General features: G+C 46.3%; 1 protein-coding gene across 1 annotated transcript; it reads right to left on the bottom strand.

Annotated features, from left to right (window-relative positions):
* Positions 1-543: 543 nt before the first annotated feature.
* rep15 (RAB15 effector protein) lies at positions 544-4,340 on the bottom strand. The gene is made up of 2 exons (XM_067993564.1): positions 4,253-4,340; positions 544-1,681 (listed from the first exon to the last, which is right to left on the bottom strand). Exon 2 carries the CDS (start codon positions 1,637-1,639, stop codon positions 926-928), a length of 714 nt encoding a protein of 237 aa, XP_067849665.1. The 5' UTR covers positions 1,640-1,681; positions 4,253-4,340; the 3' UTR covers positions 544-925.
* Between the last annotated feature and the right edge of the window lie 17,504 nt (positions 4,341-21,844).

Consider the following 21,844-nt stretch of genomic DNA (forward strand, 5'->3'; position numbering starts at 1 on the left):
CAGGAACCCTCACAACATTCAAGAAGCATTTGGATGAGCACTTGAAATGCCATAGCATACAAGGCTACGGACCAAATGCTGGAATATGGGATTAGAGTAGACAGGGCTGATGGCCGGCGCGGACACGATGGGCCGAAGGGCCTCTATCCGTGCTGTATAACTCTATGACTCTATGACTCTAATATACTTGAAAGTATGGCAGTATCTGCAATAAACAAATCGAATATGAAAACTGAACTGAGAAACCAGAAGGAAAATTACCTTTTAAAAGTCTCCAATTTTAATTTATTTTTGGGCCTCTGTAGCGATCATTATTTATTAGGTGTCCCACAGATATTGGTACACACATCTGAACCCTGTTTGTACACACTTTGGATATAAATGTTTGCAATTTTTAAATTGGATCCTTTCAGAATGTAGTGCTCTGTGATTACAGATAGAATCATAGAATGTTATGGCACCTGATGGAGGCCATTCGGCCCATTGTGTCTTTGAAAGAGCCATCCAATTAGTCCCACCCACCCCTGCTCCTTCCCCCAAATTATTCCCCTTCGAGCATTTATCAAATTCCCTTTTGAAAGTCACTATTGAATCTGCTTCCACCACCCTTTCAGGCAGTGAAGGCCATTCAGTCATCCTGTGACTTCATAACCTTGAAGCTAAAGTCGAGAGTCTAAAGTCAAAACCAGGATGAGACTGATGAAGAGAGGCCCCTCTTGTAGACCGAAGTTAATCAGGTGAACTCTCCACTCATAGACAGGAAGGCATTTCCAGAAGCAATGAAGCGCCAGGTTTGGGAAGAAATGTTCAGTTTCTTCAAATCGATGAAGATAAAGTTTGCCGAGTTGGAAAGTTGAACACCCTAAAAGCTCACAGGTGACCTGCATCGTGTCGGAACTCATCGAGAGCGCTGTCCTTGAGCAGGTTATTGAGTAAACTTGACGTAGGCTGGCTGTAAATTCTGCGGAACACCTTCCTTCTGAAGGACCAGCTCCAACATTCTTCCTGGAGTGACAAAGGACTTGGTCTTCTCGATGCTATCCAGCAGGAAGGCGTTGTCAACTTCTCGGCCATTCCCTACGTGCGCGTGGAAGTCATTGCTGAGGACTCCGTAGATGGCCTTGGGGTCGTTCTTGAGCCCAAAGAAAAGAAACAGCCCATAACAGTCTTTCCCGACGGACGAACAGAAATCAATGATTTTCTTGGGACCGGTCTTGTTGATGGACTCTTCCTTCGCCAGCTTCATGGACTCGGTGAGCGGAAGCCTCCTCTCCGTCGTCTCCTCCTCTTCACCCTCCACGTGGATGACCTGCACCGCTATCTGCACCTTGGGGTTTTTACAGGGCGGGTCCTGCACGGCCCAAATCCAGTCCGTTCCCAAGAGGATGGTCTGCTCTTTCGTCATTGGCGTACAACTGATCGCTTCGGTCAGCTTACACTGGACACTTCGGTTAATGTAGGTCATCAAGAAAATATCGGTGAGGGTAGAATTATTTATCTTCAGTTTTGACTCAGGGTCCTTGAAACCAATGTATTCCTTGGTCCTTTGTGAAGCAAAGATGATGCTCTGGTTGAATTGTTGAACAAAGTTATATTTTTCTGGTAGTTTCAGAAAATCCTTTATGATGTTAGCGGTCATATTTGGTTCCGACTTAATTTCATCCAACTAAATTTCAGTTTCCTGAAGATATAAAACAAGTTAAACCCATTCAATCATAAACAAAGGAACATGTACAGCGTTAGAATTCGTTTTTTAGTCGTTCATGGGATGTGGGCGTCGCTGGCGAGGCCGGCATTTATTGCCCATCCCTAATTGCCCCTTGAGAAGGTGGTGGTGAGCCGCCTTCTTGATTGAGTGTCTTGCTAGGCCGTTTCAGAGGGCAGTTAAGAATCAACCACATTGCTGTGGGACTGGAGTCACATGTAGGCCCGACTGGGTGCGGACGGCAGGTTTTCTTCCCGAAAGGACATTAGTGAACCAGATGGGTTTTTACGACAATCCGGTAGTTTCATGGCCACCATTACTGATACTAGCTTTTTAAAAATTATTCCTGAATTAACTGAATTTAAATTCCCCAGCTGCCCATGGCAGGATTTGAACTCATGTCTCCAGAATTATTAGTCCAAGCCTCTGCATTAATAGTCCAGTAACATGACCACTATGCTACCGTACTCATACAATAACCAATAATCAATGTTTTAATTTAAAACAATTGGATGGAGATCTATTGGGATAAAGCAGCCCGCTTGATTGGCACCCCATCCACCACCCTAAACATTCACTCCCTTCACCACCGGCGCACAGTGGCTGCAGTGTGTACCATCCACAGGATGCACTGCAGCAACTCGCCAAGGCTCCTTCAACAGCCAAACCCGTGACCTCTACCACCTAGAAGGACAAGAGCAGCAGGTACATGGGAACAACACCACCTGCACGTTCCCCTCCAAGTCACACACCATCCCGACTTGGAAATATATCGGCCGTTCCTTCATCGTCACTGGGTCAAAATCCTGGAACTCCCTTCCTAACAGCACTGTGGGAGAACCGTCACCACACGGACTGCAGCGGTTCAAGAAGGCGGCTCACCACCACCTTCTCAAGGGCAATTAGGGATGGGCAATAAATGCCGGCCTCGCCAGCAACAAGCTGAGAATGAATAAAGGAAAAATGCACAATCTCTCCACTCCAACAACTTGCACAGTGAAGACTGAAGGGAATGGGAGTGAATGCAAAGCTGGAGGTGCGCGCAGTAAGAGGCTATGGAGGGATTAGTAGAAAAGGACGAGGATCTTATATTTAATCTTTTGGAGGAGACAGGAAAAGAAAAGAAAGACTTGCATTTATATAGCGCCTTTCACGGCCTCAGGACGTCTCAAAGCGCTTTACAGCCAATGAAATGAAGTGTAGTCACTGTTGTAATGTAGGAAACGCGGCAGCCGATTTGCGCACAGCAAGATCCCACGAACAGCAATGAGATAGTGACCAGGTCATCTGATTTAGTGATGTTGGTTGAGGGGTAAATATTGGCCCAGGACACTGGGAGAACTCCCCTGCTCTTCTTCCAAGTAATGCCTTGGGATCTTTCTCGTCCACTTTAGAGGGCAAACGGGACCTCGGTTTGACGGCTCATCCAAAAGACGGCACCTCCGACAGAGCAGAACTCCCGCACGACATTACGGGCTCAGAGTCTCTGGAGTGGGACCTGAACCCATGCAACTTTCTGACTCAGAGGCGAGGGAGCTACCACTGAGCCGTAGCTGACACCTTAATCAAATTCAAACCGTAATTAAATTGCGACGATACCAGGAGTGGAGTTTCAACCCGCAGACAAACGTCCGTTGGACATAAAAATCGCAAAAGCTACAAACATCCTCTGAAACAGCAGCTACCAAGCCATTCATGCAAATGGAATCCATTTTCATTCATAGAATCTTACAGCACAGAATAAGAACATAAGAAATAGGATCAGGAGTAGGCCAATCGGCCCCTCGAGCCTGCTCCGCCATTCAATAAGATCATGGCTGATCTGGTCCTAACCTCAAATCTAAATTCATGTCCAATTTCCTGCCCGCTCCCCGTAACCCCTAATTCCCTTTACTTCGAGGAAACTGTCTATTTCTGTTTTAAATTTATTTCATGATGTAGCTTCCACAGCTTCCTGGGGCAGCAAATTCCACAGACATACTACCCTCTGAGTGAAGAAGTTTCTCCTCATCTCAGTTTTGAAAGAGCAGCCCCTTATTCTAAGATTATGCCCCCTAGTTCTAGTTTCACCCATCCTTGGGAACATCCTTACCGCATCCACCCGATCAAGCCCCTTCACAATCTTATATGTTTCAATAAGATCGCCTCTCATTCTTCTGAACTCCAATGAGTAGAGTCCCAATCTACTCAACCTCTCCTCATATGTCCGCCCCCTCATCCCCGGGATTAACCGAGTGAACCTTCTTTGTACTGCCTCGAGAGCAAGTGTGTCTTTTCTTAAGTATGGAGACCAAAACTGTATGCAGTATTCCAGGTGCGGTCTCACCAATACCTTATATAAATGTCTCCCTCATCCCCGGTAACACTCTGCTAAAACCCTCTGCACCCTCTCCAAGGCCTTGACATCCTTCCTAAAGTGCGGTGCCCAGAATTGGACACAATACTCCAGCTGAGGCTCAACCTTTTTTCACTCCTGTTGCCTGTTACAAGGTCTCTGTGGTGGATTCACATTTTGTAGTAATATAACCCAAAGGACTCTCTACTTACAGTCTACGGTTGTAGCTTGCTTGTGAGCCAGTGCAGTCTGCAATTCAGGGGTTGCGCGATCTGGTCCTACGTTTTACACAGATCCACTTCCTCAACTTTTAAACAAAAGCCACGAGAGTTTGAAGAACTGACTGCAGAATGAGTCACCACAGGTACAAAGGTCGGGGTTTTTGACTTGCAAATAGAGGCGTTTTCTGCAGTACTTAGGTGGGACTCAGATGATTATTGCTTTGCAAACTTATTTAGGAAAGACTTATCACAAATTGGGATGCAAACTGAATCCCAATTTGTGATAGGGATTTGGAAAAAGTACTCGCAGCTCAGAAAAAGTACTCGCAGCTAAACCTCCCCAAACCTGAGGGAAGCAAGATGAGAATTGACGCATCCGAAAGCAAAATACCGCGGATGCTGGAAAAACAGAAAGTGCTGCAAAACATTGGAACATAGGAACAGGAGTAGGCCATTCAGCCCCTCGTGCCTGCTCCGCCATTTGATAAGATCATGGCTGATCTGGGATCTAACTCCATATACCTGCCTTTGGCCCATATCCCTTAATACCTTTGGTTGCCAAAAAGCTATCTATCTCAGATTTAAATTTAGCAATTGAGCTAGTATCAATTGCCGTTTGCGGAAGAGAGTTCCAAACTTCTACCACCCTTTGTGTGTAGAAATGTTTTCTAATCTCGCTCCTGAAAGGTCTGGCTCTAATTTTTAGACTGTGCCCCCTACTCCTAGAATCCCCAACCAGTGGAAATAGTTTCTCTCTATCCACCCTATCTGTTCCCCTTAATATCTTATAAACTTCGATCAGATCACCCCTTAACCTTCGAAACTCCAGAGAATACAACCCCAATTTGTGTAATCTCTCCTCGTAACTTAACCCTTGAAGTCCGGGTATCATTCTAGTAAACCTACGCTGCACTCCCTCCAAGGCCAATATGTCCTTCCGAAGGTGCGGTGCCCAGAACTGCTCACAGTACTCCAGGTGCGGTCTAACCAGGGTTTTGTATAGCTGCAGCATAACTTCTGCCCCCTTGTACTCCAGTCCTCGAGATATAAAGGCCAGCATTCCATTAGCCTTATTGATTATTTTCTGCACTTTCATGACACTTCAATGATCTATGTACCTGAACCCCTAAGTCCCTTTGGACATCCACTGTTTTTAACTTTTTACCATTTAGAAAGTACCCTGTTCTATCCTTTTTTGATCCAAAGTGGATGACCTCACATTTGTCTACATTGAATTCCATTTGCCACAGTTTTGCCCATTCACCTAATATATCAATATTGCTTCTTAAAATCTATCTCTTTGTCCAAGCTTTTGGTCACCTGTCCTAATATCTCCTTATGTGGCTCGGTGTCAAATTTTGTTTGATAATCACTCCTGCATCCGAAAGACGACTCATCCGACAGTGCAGCACTCCCTCAGCACTGTACTGGGAGTGTCAGCCTAGATTTTGTGCTCAAGTCTCTGGAGTGCGGGCGTGAACCCATGACCTCCTGGCTCGGAGGCCAGAGTGCTACCTGCCGCAGTAGCTCTCAGGTGGGTGTATAAGATCCCATGGCGCTATTTCGAAGAAGAGCAGGGGAGTTCTCTCCGGTATCTTGGCCAATATTTAGATGCATTTAAAGGGGAAACTAGATCAGTACGTGAGGGAGAAAAGGACAGAAGGATATGCTGATGGGCTGAGATGAAGTCAGGTGGGAGGAGGCTCGTGTGGAGCATAAACACCGGTATTGACCGGTTGGGCCGAATGGCCTGTTTCTGTGCTGTAAATTCCATGTAATTCTATGAGTCACAGCTTAGAAGGGAAGTAGTTAAATATTTGCAAAAGAAATAATAAAATGTGTGGGTAAAGATTAAGGGAATGGGACTAAGTGGATAGCTCTTTCATGGTGCTGGTACAAGCACGATGGGCTGAATGGCCTCCATCTATGCTGTAAAGTTCCCTGATTCTCGGCGCTGCAGCACATTGACCTAATCCTTCTGCAGTTTTGTTTTTAAATTGTATTTGGACTTTGTAGAAAAATCACAGAAGCGCAGACCCAGAGAGAAGAAGGTTTAAGATGATTGGCATAAGGACCAGAGGTGAGATGAGGAGAAATATGAGGTATTGGTGAGACCGCACCTGGAATACTGCATACAGTTTTGGTCTCCATACTTAAGAAAAGACATACTTGCTCTCGAGGCAGTACAAAGAAGGTTCACTCGGTTAATCCCGGGGATGAGGGGGTGGACATATGAGGAGAGGTTGAGTAGATTGGGACTCTACTCATTGGAGTTCAGAAGAATGAGAGGCGATCTTATTGAAACATATAAGATTGTGAAGGGGCTTGATCGGGTGGATGCAGTAAGGATGTTCCCAAGGATGGGTGAAACTAGAACTAGGGGGCATAATCTTAGAATAAGGGACTGCTCTTTCAAAAGTGAGATGAGGAGAAACTTCTTCACTCAGAGGGTAGTAGGTCTGTGGAATTTGCTGCCCCAGGAAGCTGTGGAAGCTACATCATGAAATAAATTTAAAACAGAAATAGACAGTTTCCTCGAAGTAAAGGGAATTAGGGGTTACGGGGAGCGGGCAGGAAATTGGACATGAATTTAGATTTGAGGTTAGGATCAGATCAGCCATGATCTTATTGAATGGCGGAGCAGGCTCGAGGGGCCGATTGGCCTACTCCTGCTCCTATTTCTTATGTTCTTATGTAAATTGGTTTACACAGCGAGCTGTGATGATCTGGAACGCGCTGCCTGAAAGGGCGGTGGAAGCAGATTCAATGGTAACTTTCAAAAGGGAATTGGATAAAGACTTGAAAAGGAAAAATTTGCAGGGCTACGGGGAAAGAGCAGGGGGGAGTGGGACGAAATGGATAGCTCATTCAAGTTATGTTCATAAGTTCAGTGTCAGCTTGGCTCAGTTGCTGTTAATGTTACGTCACAACTCACATCAGAGGAGATTTACTAGAATGGTGCGATGGGCCGAATTACCTCCTTCTGTGCCGTGCGATTGTATGAGTGCCATAATGAAGCTCAATTCTCTAAGTTATTTCTTGAAACAATTTACCAGGGAAAGATAATTGAGGTCAGATGGGATGTTTTCTCAAAGATTCAAAAATAAGGCAGTTTTAAAACATGTCTATAAAAGTTTCAGAAAGGTCTTTCTCACAACCCTGGTTCCAATGTCAGAGTTCAAAGTGTCCAAAGTACACAAAAAAAACCCGAACAAAGTCAACCGTTTTTTGCTGCCTTTTTCCTGATCTGAAGCCAGTGATTTTTAAGCATTTTTGCCGTTTGCAAACTTCCCTCAAGAAACAGAAATTTAACTCTAATCATGTGCCAACAATTAGACTTTATTATGTTAAAGGGACGGGCCACTTTAAATGTAGATCTCCCTTAGCGACGTCGTGAATTACACAGTATAACCTGACTTATTGTGAGTAACTCCATAGAAAGACTGCTAACACGGCAATAAAGGCATTTGAAATAAGTCACTTGAAATGCCTTTTATAATGTACCTTTACCGTAAAATTGGCAGGAAAAATCAGAGAGCAAGTTATTATCTTAATGGCGAGAAACTGGAAAGTACTGCAGTACAAAGGGATCTGGGGGTCCTCGTGCAAGAAAATCAAAAAGTTAGTATGCAGGTGCAGCAGGTGATCAAGAAGGCCAACGGAATGTTGGCTTTTATTGCTAGGGGGATAGAATATAAAAACAGGGAGGTATTGCTGCAGTTATATAAGGTATTGGTGAGACCGCACCTGGAATACTGCATACAGTTTTGGTCTCCATACTTAAGAAAAGACATACTTGCTCTCGAGGCAGTACACTCGGTTAATCCCGGGGATGAGGGGGCGGACATATGAGGAGAGGTTGAGTAGATTGGGACTCTACTCATTGGAGTTCAGAAGACTGAGAGGCGATCTTATTGAAACATATAAGATTGTGAAGGGGCTTGATCGGGTGGATGCGGTAAGGATGTTCCCAAGGATGGGTGAAACTAGAACTAGGGGGCATAATCTTAGAATAAGGGGCTGCTCTTTCAAAACTGAGATGAGGAGAAACTTCTTCACTCAGAGGGTAGTAGGTCTGTGGAATTTGCTGCCCCAGGAAGCTACATCATGAAATAAATTTAAAACAGAAATAGACAGTTTCCTCGAAGTAAAGGGAATTAGGGGTTACGGGGAGCGGGCAGGAAATTGGACATGAATTTAGATTTGAGGTTAGGATCAGATCAGCCATGATCTTATTGAATGGCGGAGCAGGCTCGAGGGGCCGATTGGCCTACTCCTGCTCCTATTTCTTATGTTCTTATGTTCTTATAAATTATACAGTGACACATCCAAACAAGAATTGTTACAACAAAATGACATTATTAATGACATGGACCATTTCACTGTCCCGAGACAACTCCAGTTTAAAGAATCACAAGAAACCACAATCAGTTTTTTTATATATATAATTAGGGCTTTAATCTTAAGGAGAAGCTCATTTTAAAACTTTCACCCATTTTTCGTGGCATTACCTCTCACAGTGCAAGTTATGTTCATAAGTTGAGTCAGCTTGGCTCAGCTGCTGTTAATGTTACTTCACAATGCACATCAGAGGAGATTTACCAGAATGGCACCAGGGACGAGGGACTTCAGTTATGTGGAGAGACTCGAGAAGCTGGGGTTGTTCTCCTTAGAGCAGAGAAGGTTAAGGGGAGATTTGATAGAGGTGTTCAAAATCATGAGGGATTTTGATGGAGCAGACAGGGAGAAAATGTTCCCACTGGCAGGAGAGTCAGTAACCAGAGGACACAGATCTAAGATAATTGGCAAAAGAACCAGAGGGGAGATGAGGAGAATTTTTTTTAACGCAGCGAGTTGTTATGATCTGGAATGCGCTGCCTGAAAGGGCGGTGGAAGCAGATTCAATAGTAACTTTCAAAAGGAGAATTGGATAAATACTTGAAAAGGAAAAATTTGCAGGGCTATGGGGAAAGAGTCGGGCTGATTGGATAGCTCTTTCAAAGAGCCAGCACAGGCACAATGGGCCGAATGGCCTCTTTCGGTGCTGTACGATTTAACGATTTTACAGGCACAATTAAAATAAATCCATTGGATTTTTGTATAAAACAAAAGGGAAAACATTTACGTACCTTTAAGAAACAGGACCTTTAAAGAACCTTAAATTTCCATAATCTATCCTATAGCTAAAGGGTGTTTAAATTAATTTACATAAAACACGCATTAAACTCAACTATAATTGAATATCTAAAACAAAAACAGCCCTTTCTTTTGTAAAAATGCAGATGCAACCAAGAAAAAGCCAAAACCCTAAATCTTATAGCCACTAATAATTAAATTTTGAACACACACACACACAAATATATTAAATAAAAAATCCTGGCTAATTTACAAAATTGAATTCAATTGTTTCCTTGGCTCCACAAAGCAGGGATATATTTTTTGTAATCAGCTCCAGATATTCGATTGAAACTTGACTTGAAAAGAGTCCAAATAAATAACGCTGCAATGCCTTCTTTCGAATCTTTCTTGGCGGTGCAAAAAGAAATCTCCCAAATGTTATTGCTCTTTGGAGGCACGGAAGGGTTTGGAGGCCAGAGATGCAAGCAATGAGTTTTTCACAAACGTATTGTTAATAACGCAGCTCCTCTCCCGCAATGGCCAGCCCGTCAAACCTGTACCTTGGCGTCTCATCTTGCGTTAGCCGGGTCTGAAAGCGAAAGGCAATGTGCAGAGTTACAACATTAGTCAGTTGCCGCTGGAGTGCTACGGTTTGCTCATTTGCAAGCTGGCCGATGACGTGGTGTACGGTGAGCACGTCTGAAGGGCTGACTGTCAATATTTAACCAGAGGACACAGATTTAAGATAATTGGCAAAGGAACCAGAGGGGGGGTGGGGAGTTTTTTTTACGCAGCGAGTTGTTACGATCTGAAAGGGCGGTGGAAGCAGATTCAATAGTAACTTTCGAAAGGGAATTGGATAAATACTTGAAAAGGAAAAATTTGCAGGGCGATGGGGAAAGGTCAGGGGAAGTGGGACTAATTGCACAGCTCTTTCAAAGAGCCGGCACAGGCACGATGGGCCGAATGGCCTCTTTCTGTGCAGTGATATCCTCACAAAATGTCCTCTGAGCCGGAGTGGCTCGTGGGCATTTGTGCATCATTGTGAAGGAGGAGTGAAAGAAGAAACACAGTTTCATTGTTGTCGTGCCTCCTCACATCTGGAATGGCCAAAAGCATTTCACCTAGAATGAGTTACTTTGACACGCAGTGAATGTAATGGAGGCAAACGGGGCAGCCATTTTGCACAGAGCAAGGCCCTACAAGGGTGTCCGCCGTGGCTCAGTGGGTAGCAATCTCGCCTCCGAGTCAGAAGGTTGCCACTTCATACCCACAGGGTGCTGGTGAGACCACACCTGGAGTACTGCGTACAGTTCTGGTGCCCTTATTTAAGGAAGGACATACTTGCATTGGAGGCATAGGAACATAGGAACAGGAGTAGGCCATTCAGCCCCTCGTGCCTGCTCCGCCATTTGATAAGATCATGGCTGATCTGTGATCTAACTCCATATACCTGCCTTTGGCCCATATCCCTTAATACCTTTGGTTGCCAAAAAGCTATCTATCTCAGATTTAAATTTAGCAATTGAGCTAGTATCAATTGCCGTTTGCGGAAGAGAGTTCCAAACTTCTACCACCCTTTGTGTGTAGAAATGTTTTCTAATCTCACTCCTGAAAGGTCTGGCTCTAATTTTCAGACTGTGCCCCCTACTCCTAGAATCCCCAACCAGCGGAAATAGTTTCTCTCTATCCACCCTATCCGTTCCCCTTAATATCTTATAAACTTCGATCAGATCACCCCTTAACCTGCGAAAGTCCATAGAATACAACCCCAATTTGTGTAATCTCTCCTCGTAACTTAACCCTTGAAGTCCGGGTATCATTCTAGTAAACCTACGCTGCACTCCCTCCAAGGCCAATATGTCCTTCCAAAGGTGCGGTGCCCAGAACTGCTCACAGTACTCCAGGTGCGGTCTAACCAGGGTTTTGTATAGCTGCAGCATAACTTCTGCCCCTTTGTACTCTAGTCCTCTAGGTATAAAGGCCAGCATTCCATTAGCCTTCTTGTTTATTTTCTGCACCTGTTCATGACACTTCAATGATCGATGTACCTAAACCCCTAAGTCCCTTTCGACATCCACTGGTTTTAACTTTTTACCATTTAGAAAGTACCCTGTTCTATCCTTTTTTGATCCAAAGTGGATGACCTCACATTTATCTACATTGAATTCCATTTGCCACAGTTTTGCCCATTCACCTAATCTATCAATATCTCTTGGTAATTTTATGTTTTCATCTACACTGCTTACAATGCCACCAATCTTTGTGTCATCGGCAAACTTAGATATGAGACTTTCTATGCCTTCATCTAAGTCGTTAATAAATATTGTGAATAATTGAGGCTCCAAGACAGATCCCTGCGGGACTCCACTAGTCACATCCTGCCAATATGAGTACCTTCCCATTATCCCTACTCTCTGTCGCCTTTCGCTCAGCCAATTTCCTAACCAAGTCCGTACTTTTCCCTCGATTCCATGGGCTTCTAACTTAGCTAACAGTCTCTTATGCAGGACCTTATCAAATTCCTTCTGGAAGTCCATATAAATAACATCCATTGACATTCCCCTGGCAGTTCAGAGAAGGTTCACTAGGTTGATTCCGGGTATGGAAGGATTGTCATATGAGGAAAGATTGAACAGATTGGGTCTATACTCATTGGAGTTTAGAAGAATGAGAGGAGACCTTATTGAAACATACAAGATTCTGAGGGGACTCGATAGGGTAGATGCTGAGAGGATGTTACCCCTCATGGGGGAATCTAAAACTAGGGGGCATAGTCTCAGAATAAGGGGTCGCCCGTTTAAGACGGAAATTAGGAGGAATTTTTTCGCCCAGAGGGTCGTGAATCTTTGGAATTCTTTACCCCAAAAAGCTGTGGAGGCTGAGTCATTGAATACATTCAAGGCTGAGTTAGACAGATTTTTGATCAGCGAGGGAGTCAAAGGATATGGGGAAAGGGCGGGAAAGTGGAGTTGAGGTAAAAATCAGATCAGCCATGATCTTATTGAATGGCGGAGCAGGCTCGAGGGGCCGAATGGCCTACTCCTGCTCCTATCTCTTATGGTCTTATGGTCTAAACCGAGGCCCTGTTTGTCCTCTCAATTGGATGAAAAGATCCCACAGCCATTATTTCGAAGGGGAGTTCCCCCCGGGGTCCTGGCCAACACTTAACACTCAACCAACATCACTAAAAAACAGATTATCTGTTCAGTATCTCACTGCTGTTTGTGGGATCTTGCTGTGCGCAAATTGGCTGCCTCGTTTCCTACATCACAACAGTGACTACACTTCAAAAGTACTTCAATGGCCGTCAGGTGCTTTGGGACATCCTGAGGTCGCGAAAGGTGCTATATAAATGCAATTCCTTTCGTTCTTTCTTTTATGGACAGCTTTCCTGCAATTACACCTCTTCAAAATGGGTGTAAAATTAAGCCTAATCTCGGGATGTCGGTGTCTCTGGCAAGGCCGCCATTTATTGCCCGTCCCCTAGTTGCCTGGAGGAGATGGTGGTGGGCCTTCTACTTTGATGTAACCGAGTGGCTTGCTGGGCCACTTCAGAGGGCAGTTAAGACACAACCGCGTTGGTGTGGGGACTGGAGTCACGTATAGGCCCAGACCGGGTCAGGACGGCAGGGTTCCTTCCCTCAAGGGCAGAATGTCCGCTGATCACATTTGCCTTGGACTGAAATCCACCTCCACTATTTAAAGGATTAATGTATTTGTGTAAAGCTCGATATTCCATATCAATGACATCTAAACTGCATTTAGCTGATGCCACCTGTTTGAGTAGTTGTATTTCTGACCGAATATTAATCGAAACCTATCATGCCAATGATGCCACTTAAACACGATTTTCACAGCTCTTCCAATGGGTTAGGTTGTATTCGCACCGTGCGTTGGCATCTGGCCATCCAGATGGTGTGTGCTGATTAGCTGGTCGGTGTTGAGGTGGCAATGCCAGCACTTGCTTGTTATCCTGTCGATAGACCCCTGCCACTGACCGTCAATAGTTGGCATCCTGTCTATAGCGTCGACGGCCTGCCCATCGTTGGCAGCTTGTCGACACTGACCAAGAGCAGCCTGCCATTGGCAGTCAGCTAACGGCAACTGCCGTTTATCCAGCCCCTTCCAACAAAGAGAAACATCCCAAGGGGAGGAGAAACAAAATGGATTCTTGATCCAAAAGGGGAGCTGTTGGGTTTGCGGTGGGGGAGGGGGGGGTGTTGACAAAAAGATGAGTAAAAGAGGTGGGTTTTCAGGAGGACCTCAAAGGAGGCGAGGCAGGTGGAAAGGAGGAGTGGGGTCTCGGGAGAGAATTGCAGAGCTTAGGGCCCGGGCGGCTGAAGGCATGGCCGCCAATGGTGGGACGAAGTGAAGGGATACACGGGAGGCCAATGTCAAGGAATGGGGAGTTTGAGGGCAAAGGGGGTCGTAGGTTTGGAAGAGCTCATAGAAACAGGGAGGGGTGAAGCCATGAAGGGATTCAGAGGTGAGAATGATGATTTCAAATTTGAAGCATTTGGGGACAGGGAGTGATGGGCGAGTTGGATTTGGGTGGGATAGGGTACGGGCAGCAGAGTTTTGGACGAGCTGAAGTTTTTTGCAGGATGGAGGATGGGAGGCCGGCCAGGAGAGCATTGGAATAGCCAAGTTCCGGAGGTGGCAAAGGCACGGATGAGAGTTTCAGTAGCAGACGGGCTGAGGTGGAGGTGGAGATGAATCTTGCCGAGTCCACGGTCTACAGTCTGCCGACATTCTCCGTCTACAGTTAACAGCTTCGACCATCCCCACAAGCTGGACAAACTCACCATCGACTGGGGCCCAGGCTACTACCATTCCCACATCAAGAATGGCCAATATGATGAGGCGCTAAGGGACAACTGGTACCTACGGAATTGTACCGTGGTGGGAGTCGACACCTTCTAAAGAGGGGGGCAAGGAGGGACAGGCAAGATTCATAGAAGGGGCCATCTAATAGGACACTGGAGATATCCCAGAAATATTTAGAGTGAATGTATGATGCCTCAATTTTTGACATGATGTGGAGATGCCGGTGATGGACTGGGGTTGACAAATGTAAGGAATCTTACAACAGTTGGACCATAACCTGGTGTTGTAAGATTCCTTACAATTTTTGACAAACAGACAATGTCACCCTGCTCACAATTTACAGAACACACGTGATACCGTAGTAGTGAGAAGCTTCGTGTCGGCAGCAGGTTTGAGGTTAATTTTCCACATCACGAAATGGACGTTAGGTGCAATTTGAGTTCGTTAAAGTGCCGTGCATGGAGCTGAGTGACTGGAGGCACACGCAGGTCACAAAGCAGTTTTAATCAAAGGCACCGTACTCACTGTAAGGTTGTTGATGCCTTCTGAGAATGCCCCTATCTGCTGCACTGTCCTTTCAGAATCCTCCATCTGTAAAACCAGGCATTGTCCACATCAAAGCTGAATCACGACGGAAAAACCCTGATCTAATTGATGCACTGCTCCACCTGCACTGACACGGGTTTGGTAATAGAACAGTTTTGTGCTGGGCAGATCAAAGTGAGCCAACCTCTCATTTGATATTCGCTGCTTGCATATAGAGGCATTTGGAGAAGGTGCAAGAAAAAGATTTACAAGGATGATACCAGAACTGAGAGGTTATAACTATCAGGAAAGACTGAACAGGCTTTTCTCTAGGAAAGAGAAGTTTGAGAGGTGACCTGATCGAGGTCTTTATAATTATGAAGGGGTTCGATAGGGTAGACGTAGAGAAGATGTTTCCATTTGTGGGGGAGTCCAAAATTAGGGGTCATAAATGTAAAATAGTCACTAATAAATCCAATAAGGAATTCAGGAGAAACTTCTTTACCCAGAGAGTGGTGAGAATGTGGAACTTGCTCCCACAAGGAGTAGTTGAGGTGAATAGCATAGATGCATTTAAGGGGAAGCTTGATAAACACATGAGGGAGAAAGGAACAGAAGGTTATGCTGATCGGGTGAGATGAAGTGGGGAGGGAGGAGGCTCATGTGGAGCATAAACACCAGCATGGACCAGTTGGGCCGAATGGCCTGTTTCTGTGCTGTACATTCGATGAAATACGTAAGGTGGGCAGATTGCTCCGTCAGTGAAGTTCTCACACGAGTGAGAAAAACTCCATTTGAGCAGCTCACTGTCACACATTCATCTCTGAAGATAATTCAGGTTGAGGAAGGCCATTCAGCCCCTCTTAGTTCATTCATCCAGAGAGGTCCTACCATTCCCCCCAGTGTAGCATCCAATTGTTTCTTAAATTATTCCAGTTCTTCTTTTGTCTCCGCTAATCTACCTGGAAGTTTATTCCACATGTTGACCGCTCTGTGTGAAGAAGAGTTTCCAGATGTTCGTCCCAAAATGACCTTTTTACTGGTTTGAACCTGTGCAGCCCCTTGCACTTTAATTTAAAGTACGATGCCAGATTCACCTTTACAATTCTCTTAACAGTCTAACATACCTCCATGAGGTGACCTCTCGGACGACTCCTTTCAAGGTTGAAGAGCCCAAGTCTCTCCGGCCTTTCCCCATAACTCAGGCCCCCGACACTGGGGATCAGACTCGCCGACTCTTCTCTAGACTTCCCCAAGCCCATGATTGCCTCTCTTGTTTCTTAGCGACCAGAACTGGATGCAATGTCCACGGCAACGAAGACCGACACCTGCTTTGACTTGTACCTCATTGTTTTGGCTACGTATTTCAGAAATCCTATTGGCGTTGTTAATTCCTGCTCTGCATTGGTTGGACATATTTAGCATCAAGTTGGCTAACACTCCCATCTTTTAAACTCCTTTACAATAATCGACTTAGTGCCTGCCTAAAAATCGGCACAGAGGAATGTGGTACCAGCGTGTTAAACATTCGGATATGAGCTTCGCTAGTTGGGAAATATACAACGACAATTTGCAACGTAGAGAAACAATCCCGAGGCGTCTCACAGGAGCGTAATCAGACAAAAAAATTGACACCAAGCCAAAGAAGGAGATATTAGGAGGGGTGATTAAAAGTTTGTTAAAGAGGTAGGTTTTAAGCACGGTCTTAGAGAGGGAGGTGGAGAGGTTTAGGGAGGGACTTCCAGAGCTTCAGGGCCATACAGCTAAAGGCACGGCCGCCAATGGTGGAGCGAATGGGGGATGCACAAGAGGCCAGAGTTGGAGAAACGCAGATATCTTGGTGGGTTGTAGGGCTGGAGAAGGTTACAGAGATAGGGTGCACCTTCTACCATCCTGGCGGTCTCATGATACAACGATAATGGAGTTGTTGACTAATCACAGCAATCAATCTCCGTCAATGAGCCTACGACAGACCCAGACATGAGACGAGGAAATGCCCAGTGGTGGAGAGCATTGGGAACCAGAGGTCCAAAGTCACCTGTTCCTCCCGAGCCTGTTACACCCACCACATGCTCTGTCATTCCTTTAGCGATTAGTCCGACATACTTGTCTTATAATTTAAGATGCTTCTGAAAATGTAAGGTTTTTTTTTTGGTAGCAAATATCACAGATTTATTTGCACTTTCTGTTCGTGAAGGTGAGTCTGATTGGGTCTCAGTTGTTTCGATTGCGGGCGGGGCAATCAACAGACTAAATTATGGAAATAGAGAGTGCTTAAAAATAATAGATTTGTTATTTGTTCAATTTGAAAAGGAAATTAGCTCCACTGCACCAGGTGTGTAGCTTGTGTGAAAGGAAAAAAGTGACTCAATTCTGGATCCCTCATTCCGGCTTTTGAGATGACGCCAAAAAATAATTATACCAATACGGCAGGGGGACTGTGATATACTCGAACATATTAACATCGAGCGGGAGGAGGTATTGGCGTTTTTAGCAGGCCTAAAAATGGATAAATCCCCAGGCCCGGACGAAATGTATCCCAGGCTACTGTGTGAGGCAAAGGAGGAGATTGCGGGGGCTCTGACACATATATTCAGAACCTCTCTGGCCACAGGGGATGTGCCAGAGGACTGGAGAACCGCTAATGTAGTACCATTATTCAAGAAGGGGAGTAGGGAAAAACCGGGGAACTACAGGCCAGTGAGCCTAACATCAGTGGTAGGAAAATTATTGGAAAAAATTCTGAAGGACAAAATTAGTCTCCACTTGGAGAAACAAGGATTAATCAGGGATAGTCAACATGGCTTTGTCAAGGGAAGATCATGTCTGACTAATTTGATTGAATTTTTTGAGGGGGTGACTAGGCGTGTGGATGAGGGTAACGCAGTGGATGTGGTATACATGGATTTCAGTAAGGCCTTTGATAAAGTCCCGCACAGGAGACTGGTCAAGAAGGTACGAGCCCATGGAGTCCAGGGTGCCTTGGCACTTTGGATACAAAACTGGCTTAGTGGCAGAAGGCAGAGGGTGATGGTCGAAGGTTGTTTTTGTGACTGGAAGCCTGTGGCCAGTGGGGTACCACAGGGATCTGTGCTGGGTCCCTTGCTGTTTGTGGTCTACATTAACGACTTGGATATGAATGTAAAAGGTATGATCAGTAAGTTCGCTGATGATACAAAAATTGGTAGGGTGGTAAATAGCGAGGAGGATAGCCTCAGTCTGCAGGACGATATAGATGGGTTGGTCAGATGGGCGGAACAGTGGCAAATGGAATTTAACCCGGAAAAGTGCGAGGTGATGGACTTTGGAGGGAATACACAATGAATGGGAGGACCCGAGGCAAGACAGAGGGTCAGAGGGATCTTGGTGTTCAAGTTCACAGATCCCTGAAGGCGGCGGAACAGGTAGATAAGGTGGTAAAGAAGGCATATGGGATACTTGCCTTTATTAGCCGAGGCATAGAATATAAGAGCAAGGAGGTTATGATGGAGCTGTATAAAACACTGGTTAGGCCACAGCTGGAGTACTGTGTGCAGTTCTGGTCGCCACACTACAGGAAGGATGTGATCGCTTTGGAGAGGGTGCAGAGGAGATTCACCAGGATGTTACCAAGGCTGGAGCGCTTCAGCTATGAAGAGAGACTGGGAAGATTGGGTTTGTTTTCCTTGGAGCAGAGGAGGCTGAGGGGGGACATGATTGAGGTGTACAAAATTATGAGGGGCACAGATAGGATGGATACTAAGGAGCTTTTTCCCTTCGTTGAGGGTTCTATAACAAGGGGGCATAGATTCAAGGTAAAAGGCGGGAGGTTTAGAGGGGATTTGAGAAAGAACTTTTTCACCCAGAGGGTGGTTGGAGTCTGGAACTCACTGCCTGAAAGGGTTGTGGAGGCAGGAACCCTCGCAACATTCAAGAAGCATTTGGATGAGCACTTGAAATGCCATAGCAGACAAGGCTACGGACCAAATGCTGGAATATGGGATTTGATTAGACAGGGCTTGATGGCTGGCGCGGACACGATGGGCCGAAGGGCCTCTATCCGTGCTGTATAACTCTATGACTCTATGACTCTATGGCGTCCAAACTACACGGCGACAGTAGCATGGAGTCCGAGGCCCAAAGACAAGGGTTCAACCCATTAAACTGCTTAGCCCTCAAGTTACTGATATCCAACAGGTCCTGGTGTCGATTTAGGCTTTCATTCCCCAATGAGGCAACAGCACTAAGGATAGCCCCTTTTCCCAAACCACCGGGCCCACAAAATCTAAACAGAACGAACCCACGAAGAAGGAAATATAAATGCAACTCGTCCTGAGTTGCCTGAGTGCGGGACTTCAGCCCTCTGAGAACTAGAGAAGAAGGATCTCGATCCCATGGATTGTATGATGGATGAGAATTGAAATAGTCACTAATAAATCCAATAGGGAATTCAGGAGAAACTTCTTTACCCAGACAGTGGTTAGAATGTGGAACTCGCTCCCACAAGGAGTAGTTGAGGCGAGTAGCATCGAGGCATTTCAGGGGAAGCTCGATAAACACATGAGGGAGAAAGGAATGGAAGGGTCTGGTCATGGGGCTAAATGAAGAGGGGTGGGGTTGAGGGATATGGTGAGAAGGTGAGTTGGTGGGGTTGAGGGATATGGTGAGATGGTGAGTAGGTGGGATTGAGGGATATGGTGAGAAGGTGAGTAGGTGGGATTGAGGGATATGGTGAGAAGGTGGGATTGAGGGATATGGTGAGAAGGTGAGTAGGTGGGGTTGAGGGGTATGGTGAGATGAGTAGGTGGGGTTGAGGGATATGGTGAGAAGGTGGGATTGAGGGATATGGTGAGAAGGTGGGATTGAGGGATATGGTGAGAAGGTGAGTAGGTGGGGTTGAGGGGTATGGTGAGATGAGTAGGTGGGGTTGAGGGATATGGTGAGAAGGTGGGATTGAGGGATATGGTGAGAAGGTGAGTAGGGCTTGTGTGGTGCATAAATGCTGGCATAGACTAGTTGGGACAAATGGCCTGTTTCTGTGCTGTAGACTTGATGTAACTACTTTCTGACCATATCCCTCAACCCCACCCACTCACCTCTCACCATCTCACTCAACCCCACCTACTCATCTCCCCATATCCCTCAACCCCAACTACTCATCTCCCCATATCCCTCAACCCCAACTACTCATCTCCCCATACCCCTCAACCCCACCTACTCATCTCCCCATATCCCTCAATCCCACCTTCTCACCATATCCCTCAATCCCACCTACTCACCATCTCACCATATCCCTCAACCCCACCTACTCACCTTCTCACCATATCCCTCAATCCCACCTACTCACCATCTCGCCCTATCCCTCAATCCCACCTTCTCACCTTCTCACTCAACCCCACCTACTCATCTCACCATGTCCCTCAACCCCACCTACTCACTGTCTCACCATATCCCTCAACCCCACCTACTCACCTTCTCACCATATCCCTCAACCCCACCTACTCACCTTCTCACCATATCCCTCAACCCCACCTACTCACCTTCTCACCATATCCCTCAACCCCACCTACCCACCTTCTCACCATATCCCTCAATCCCACCTACTCATCTCCCCATATCCCTCAACCCCACCTACCCACCATCTCACCATATCCCTCAACCCCACCTACCCACCTTCTCACCATATCCCTCAATCCCACCTACTCATCTCCCCATATCCCTCAACCCCACCTACCCACCATCTCACCATATCCCTCAACCCCACCTACTCACCTTCTCACCATATCCCTCAACCCCACCTACCCACCTTCTCACCATATCCCTCAACCCCACCTACCCACCTTCTCACCATATCCCTCAATCCCACCTACTCATCTCCCCATATCCCTCAACCCCACCTACCCACCATCTCACCATATCCCTCAACCCCACCTACTCACCTTCTCACCATATCCCTCAACCCCACCTACTCACCTTCTCACCATATCCCTCAACCCCACCTACTCACCTTCTCACCATATCCCTCAACCCCACCTACCCACCTTCTCACCATATCCCTCAATCTCACCTACTCATCTCACCATATCCCTCAACCCCACCTACTCACCTTCTCACCATATCCATCAATCCCACCTACTCACCTTCTCACCATATCCCTCAACCCCACCTACCCACGTTCTCACCATATCCCTCAATCCCACCGACTCATCTCACCATATCCCTCAACCCCACCTACTCACCTTCTCACCATATCCCTCATCCCCACCTACTCACCTTCTCACCATATCGCTTGACCCCACCTACTCACCTTCTCACCATATCCCTCAATCCCACCTACTCATCTCACCATGTCCCTCAATCCCAACTACTCACCTTCTCACCATATCCCTCAATCCCACCTACTCATCTCACCATGTCCCTCAATCCCAACTACTCACCTTCTCACCATATCGCTCAACCCCACCTACTCACCTTCTCACCTTATCCCTCAACCCCACCTACTCACCTTCTCACCATATCCCTCAACACCACCTACTCACATTCTCACCATATCCCTCAATCCCACCTACTCATCTCCCCATATGCCTCAACCCCACCTACCCACCATCTCACCATATCCCTCAACCCCACCTACTCACCTTCTCACCATATCCCTCAACCCCACCTACTCACCTTCTCACCATATCCCTCAACCCCACCTACCCACCTTCTCACCATATCCCTCAATCCCACCTACTCATCTCACCATATCCCTCAACCCCACCGACTCACCTTCTCACCATATCCCTCAACCCCACCTACTCACCTTCTCACCATATCCCTCAACCCCACCTACCCACCTTCTCACCATATCCCTCAATCCCACCTACTCATCTCACCATATCCCTCAACCCCACCTACTCACCTTCTCACCATATCCCTCAATCCCACCGACTCATCTCACCATGTCCCTCAATCCCACCGACTCACCTTCTCACCATATCCCTCAACCCCACCTACCCACCTTCTCACCATATCCCTCAATCCCACCTACTCATCTCACCATATCCCTCAATCCCACCTACTCACCTTCTCACTCAACCCCACCCACTCACCTTCTCACCTTCTCACTTAACCCCACCTACTCATCTC

The sequence above is a fragment of the Heptranchias perlo genome, chromosome 12 (assembly GCF_035084215.1).
Source record: "Heptranchias perlo isolate sHepPer1 chromosome 12, sHepPer1.hap1, whole genome shotgun sequence".
Classification (NCBI taxonomy): domain Eukaryota; kingdom Metazoa; phylum Chordata; class Chondrichthyes; order Hexanchiformes; family Hexanchidae; genus Heptranchias; species Heptranchias perlo.

Coding starts and splice junctions, on each gene's coding strand:
- rep15 (XM_067993564.1), bottom strand. CDS start 1,639: ATGACCGCTAACATCATAAAGGATTTTCTGAAACTACCAGAAAAATAT.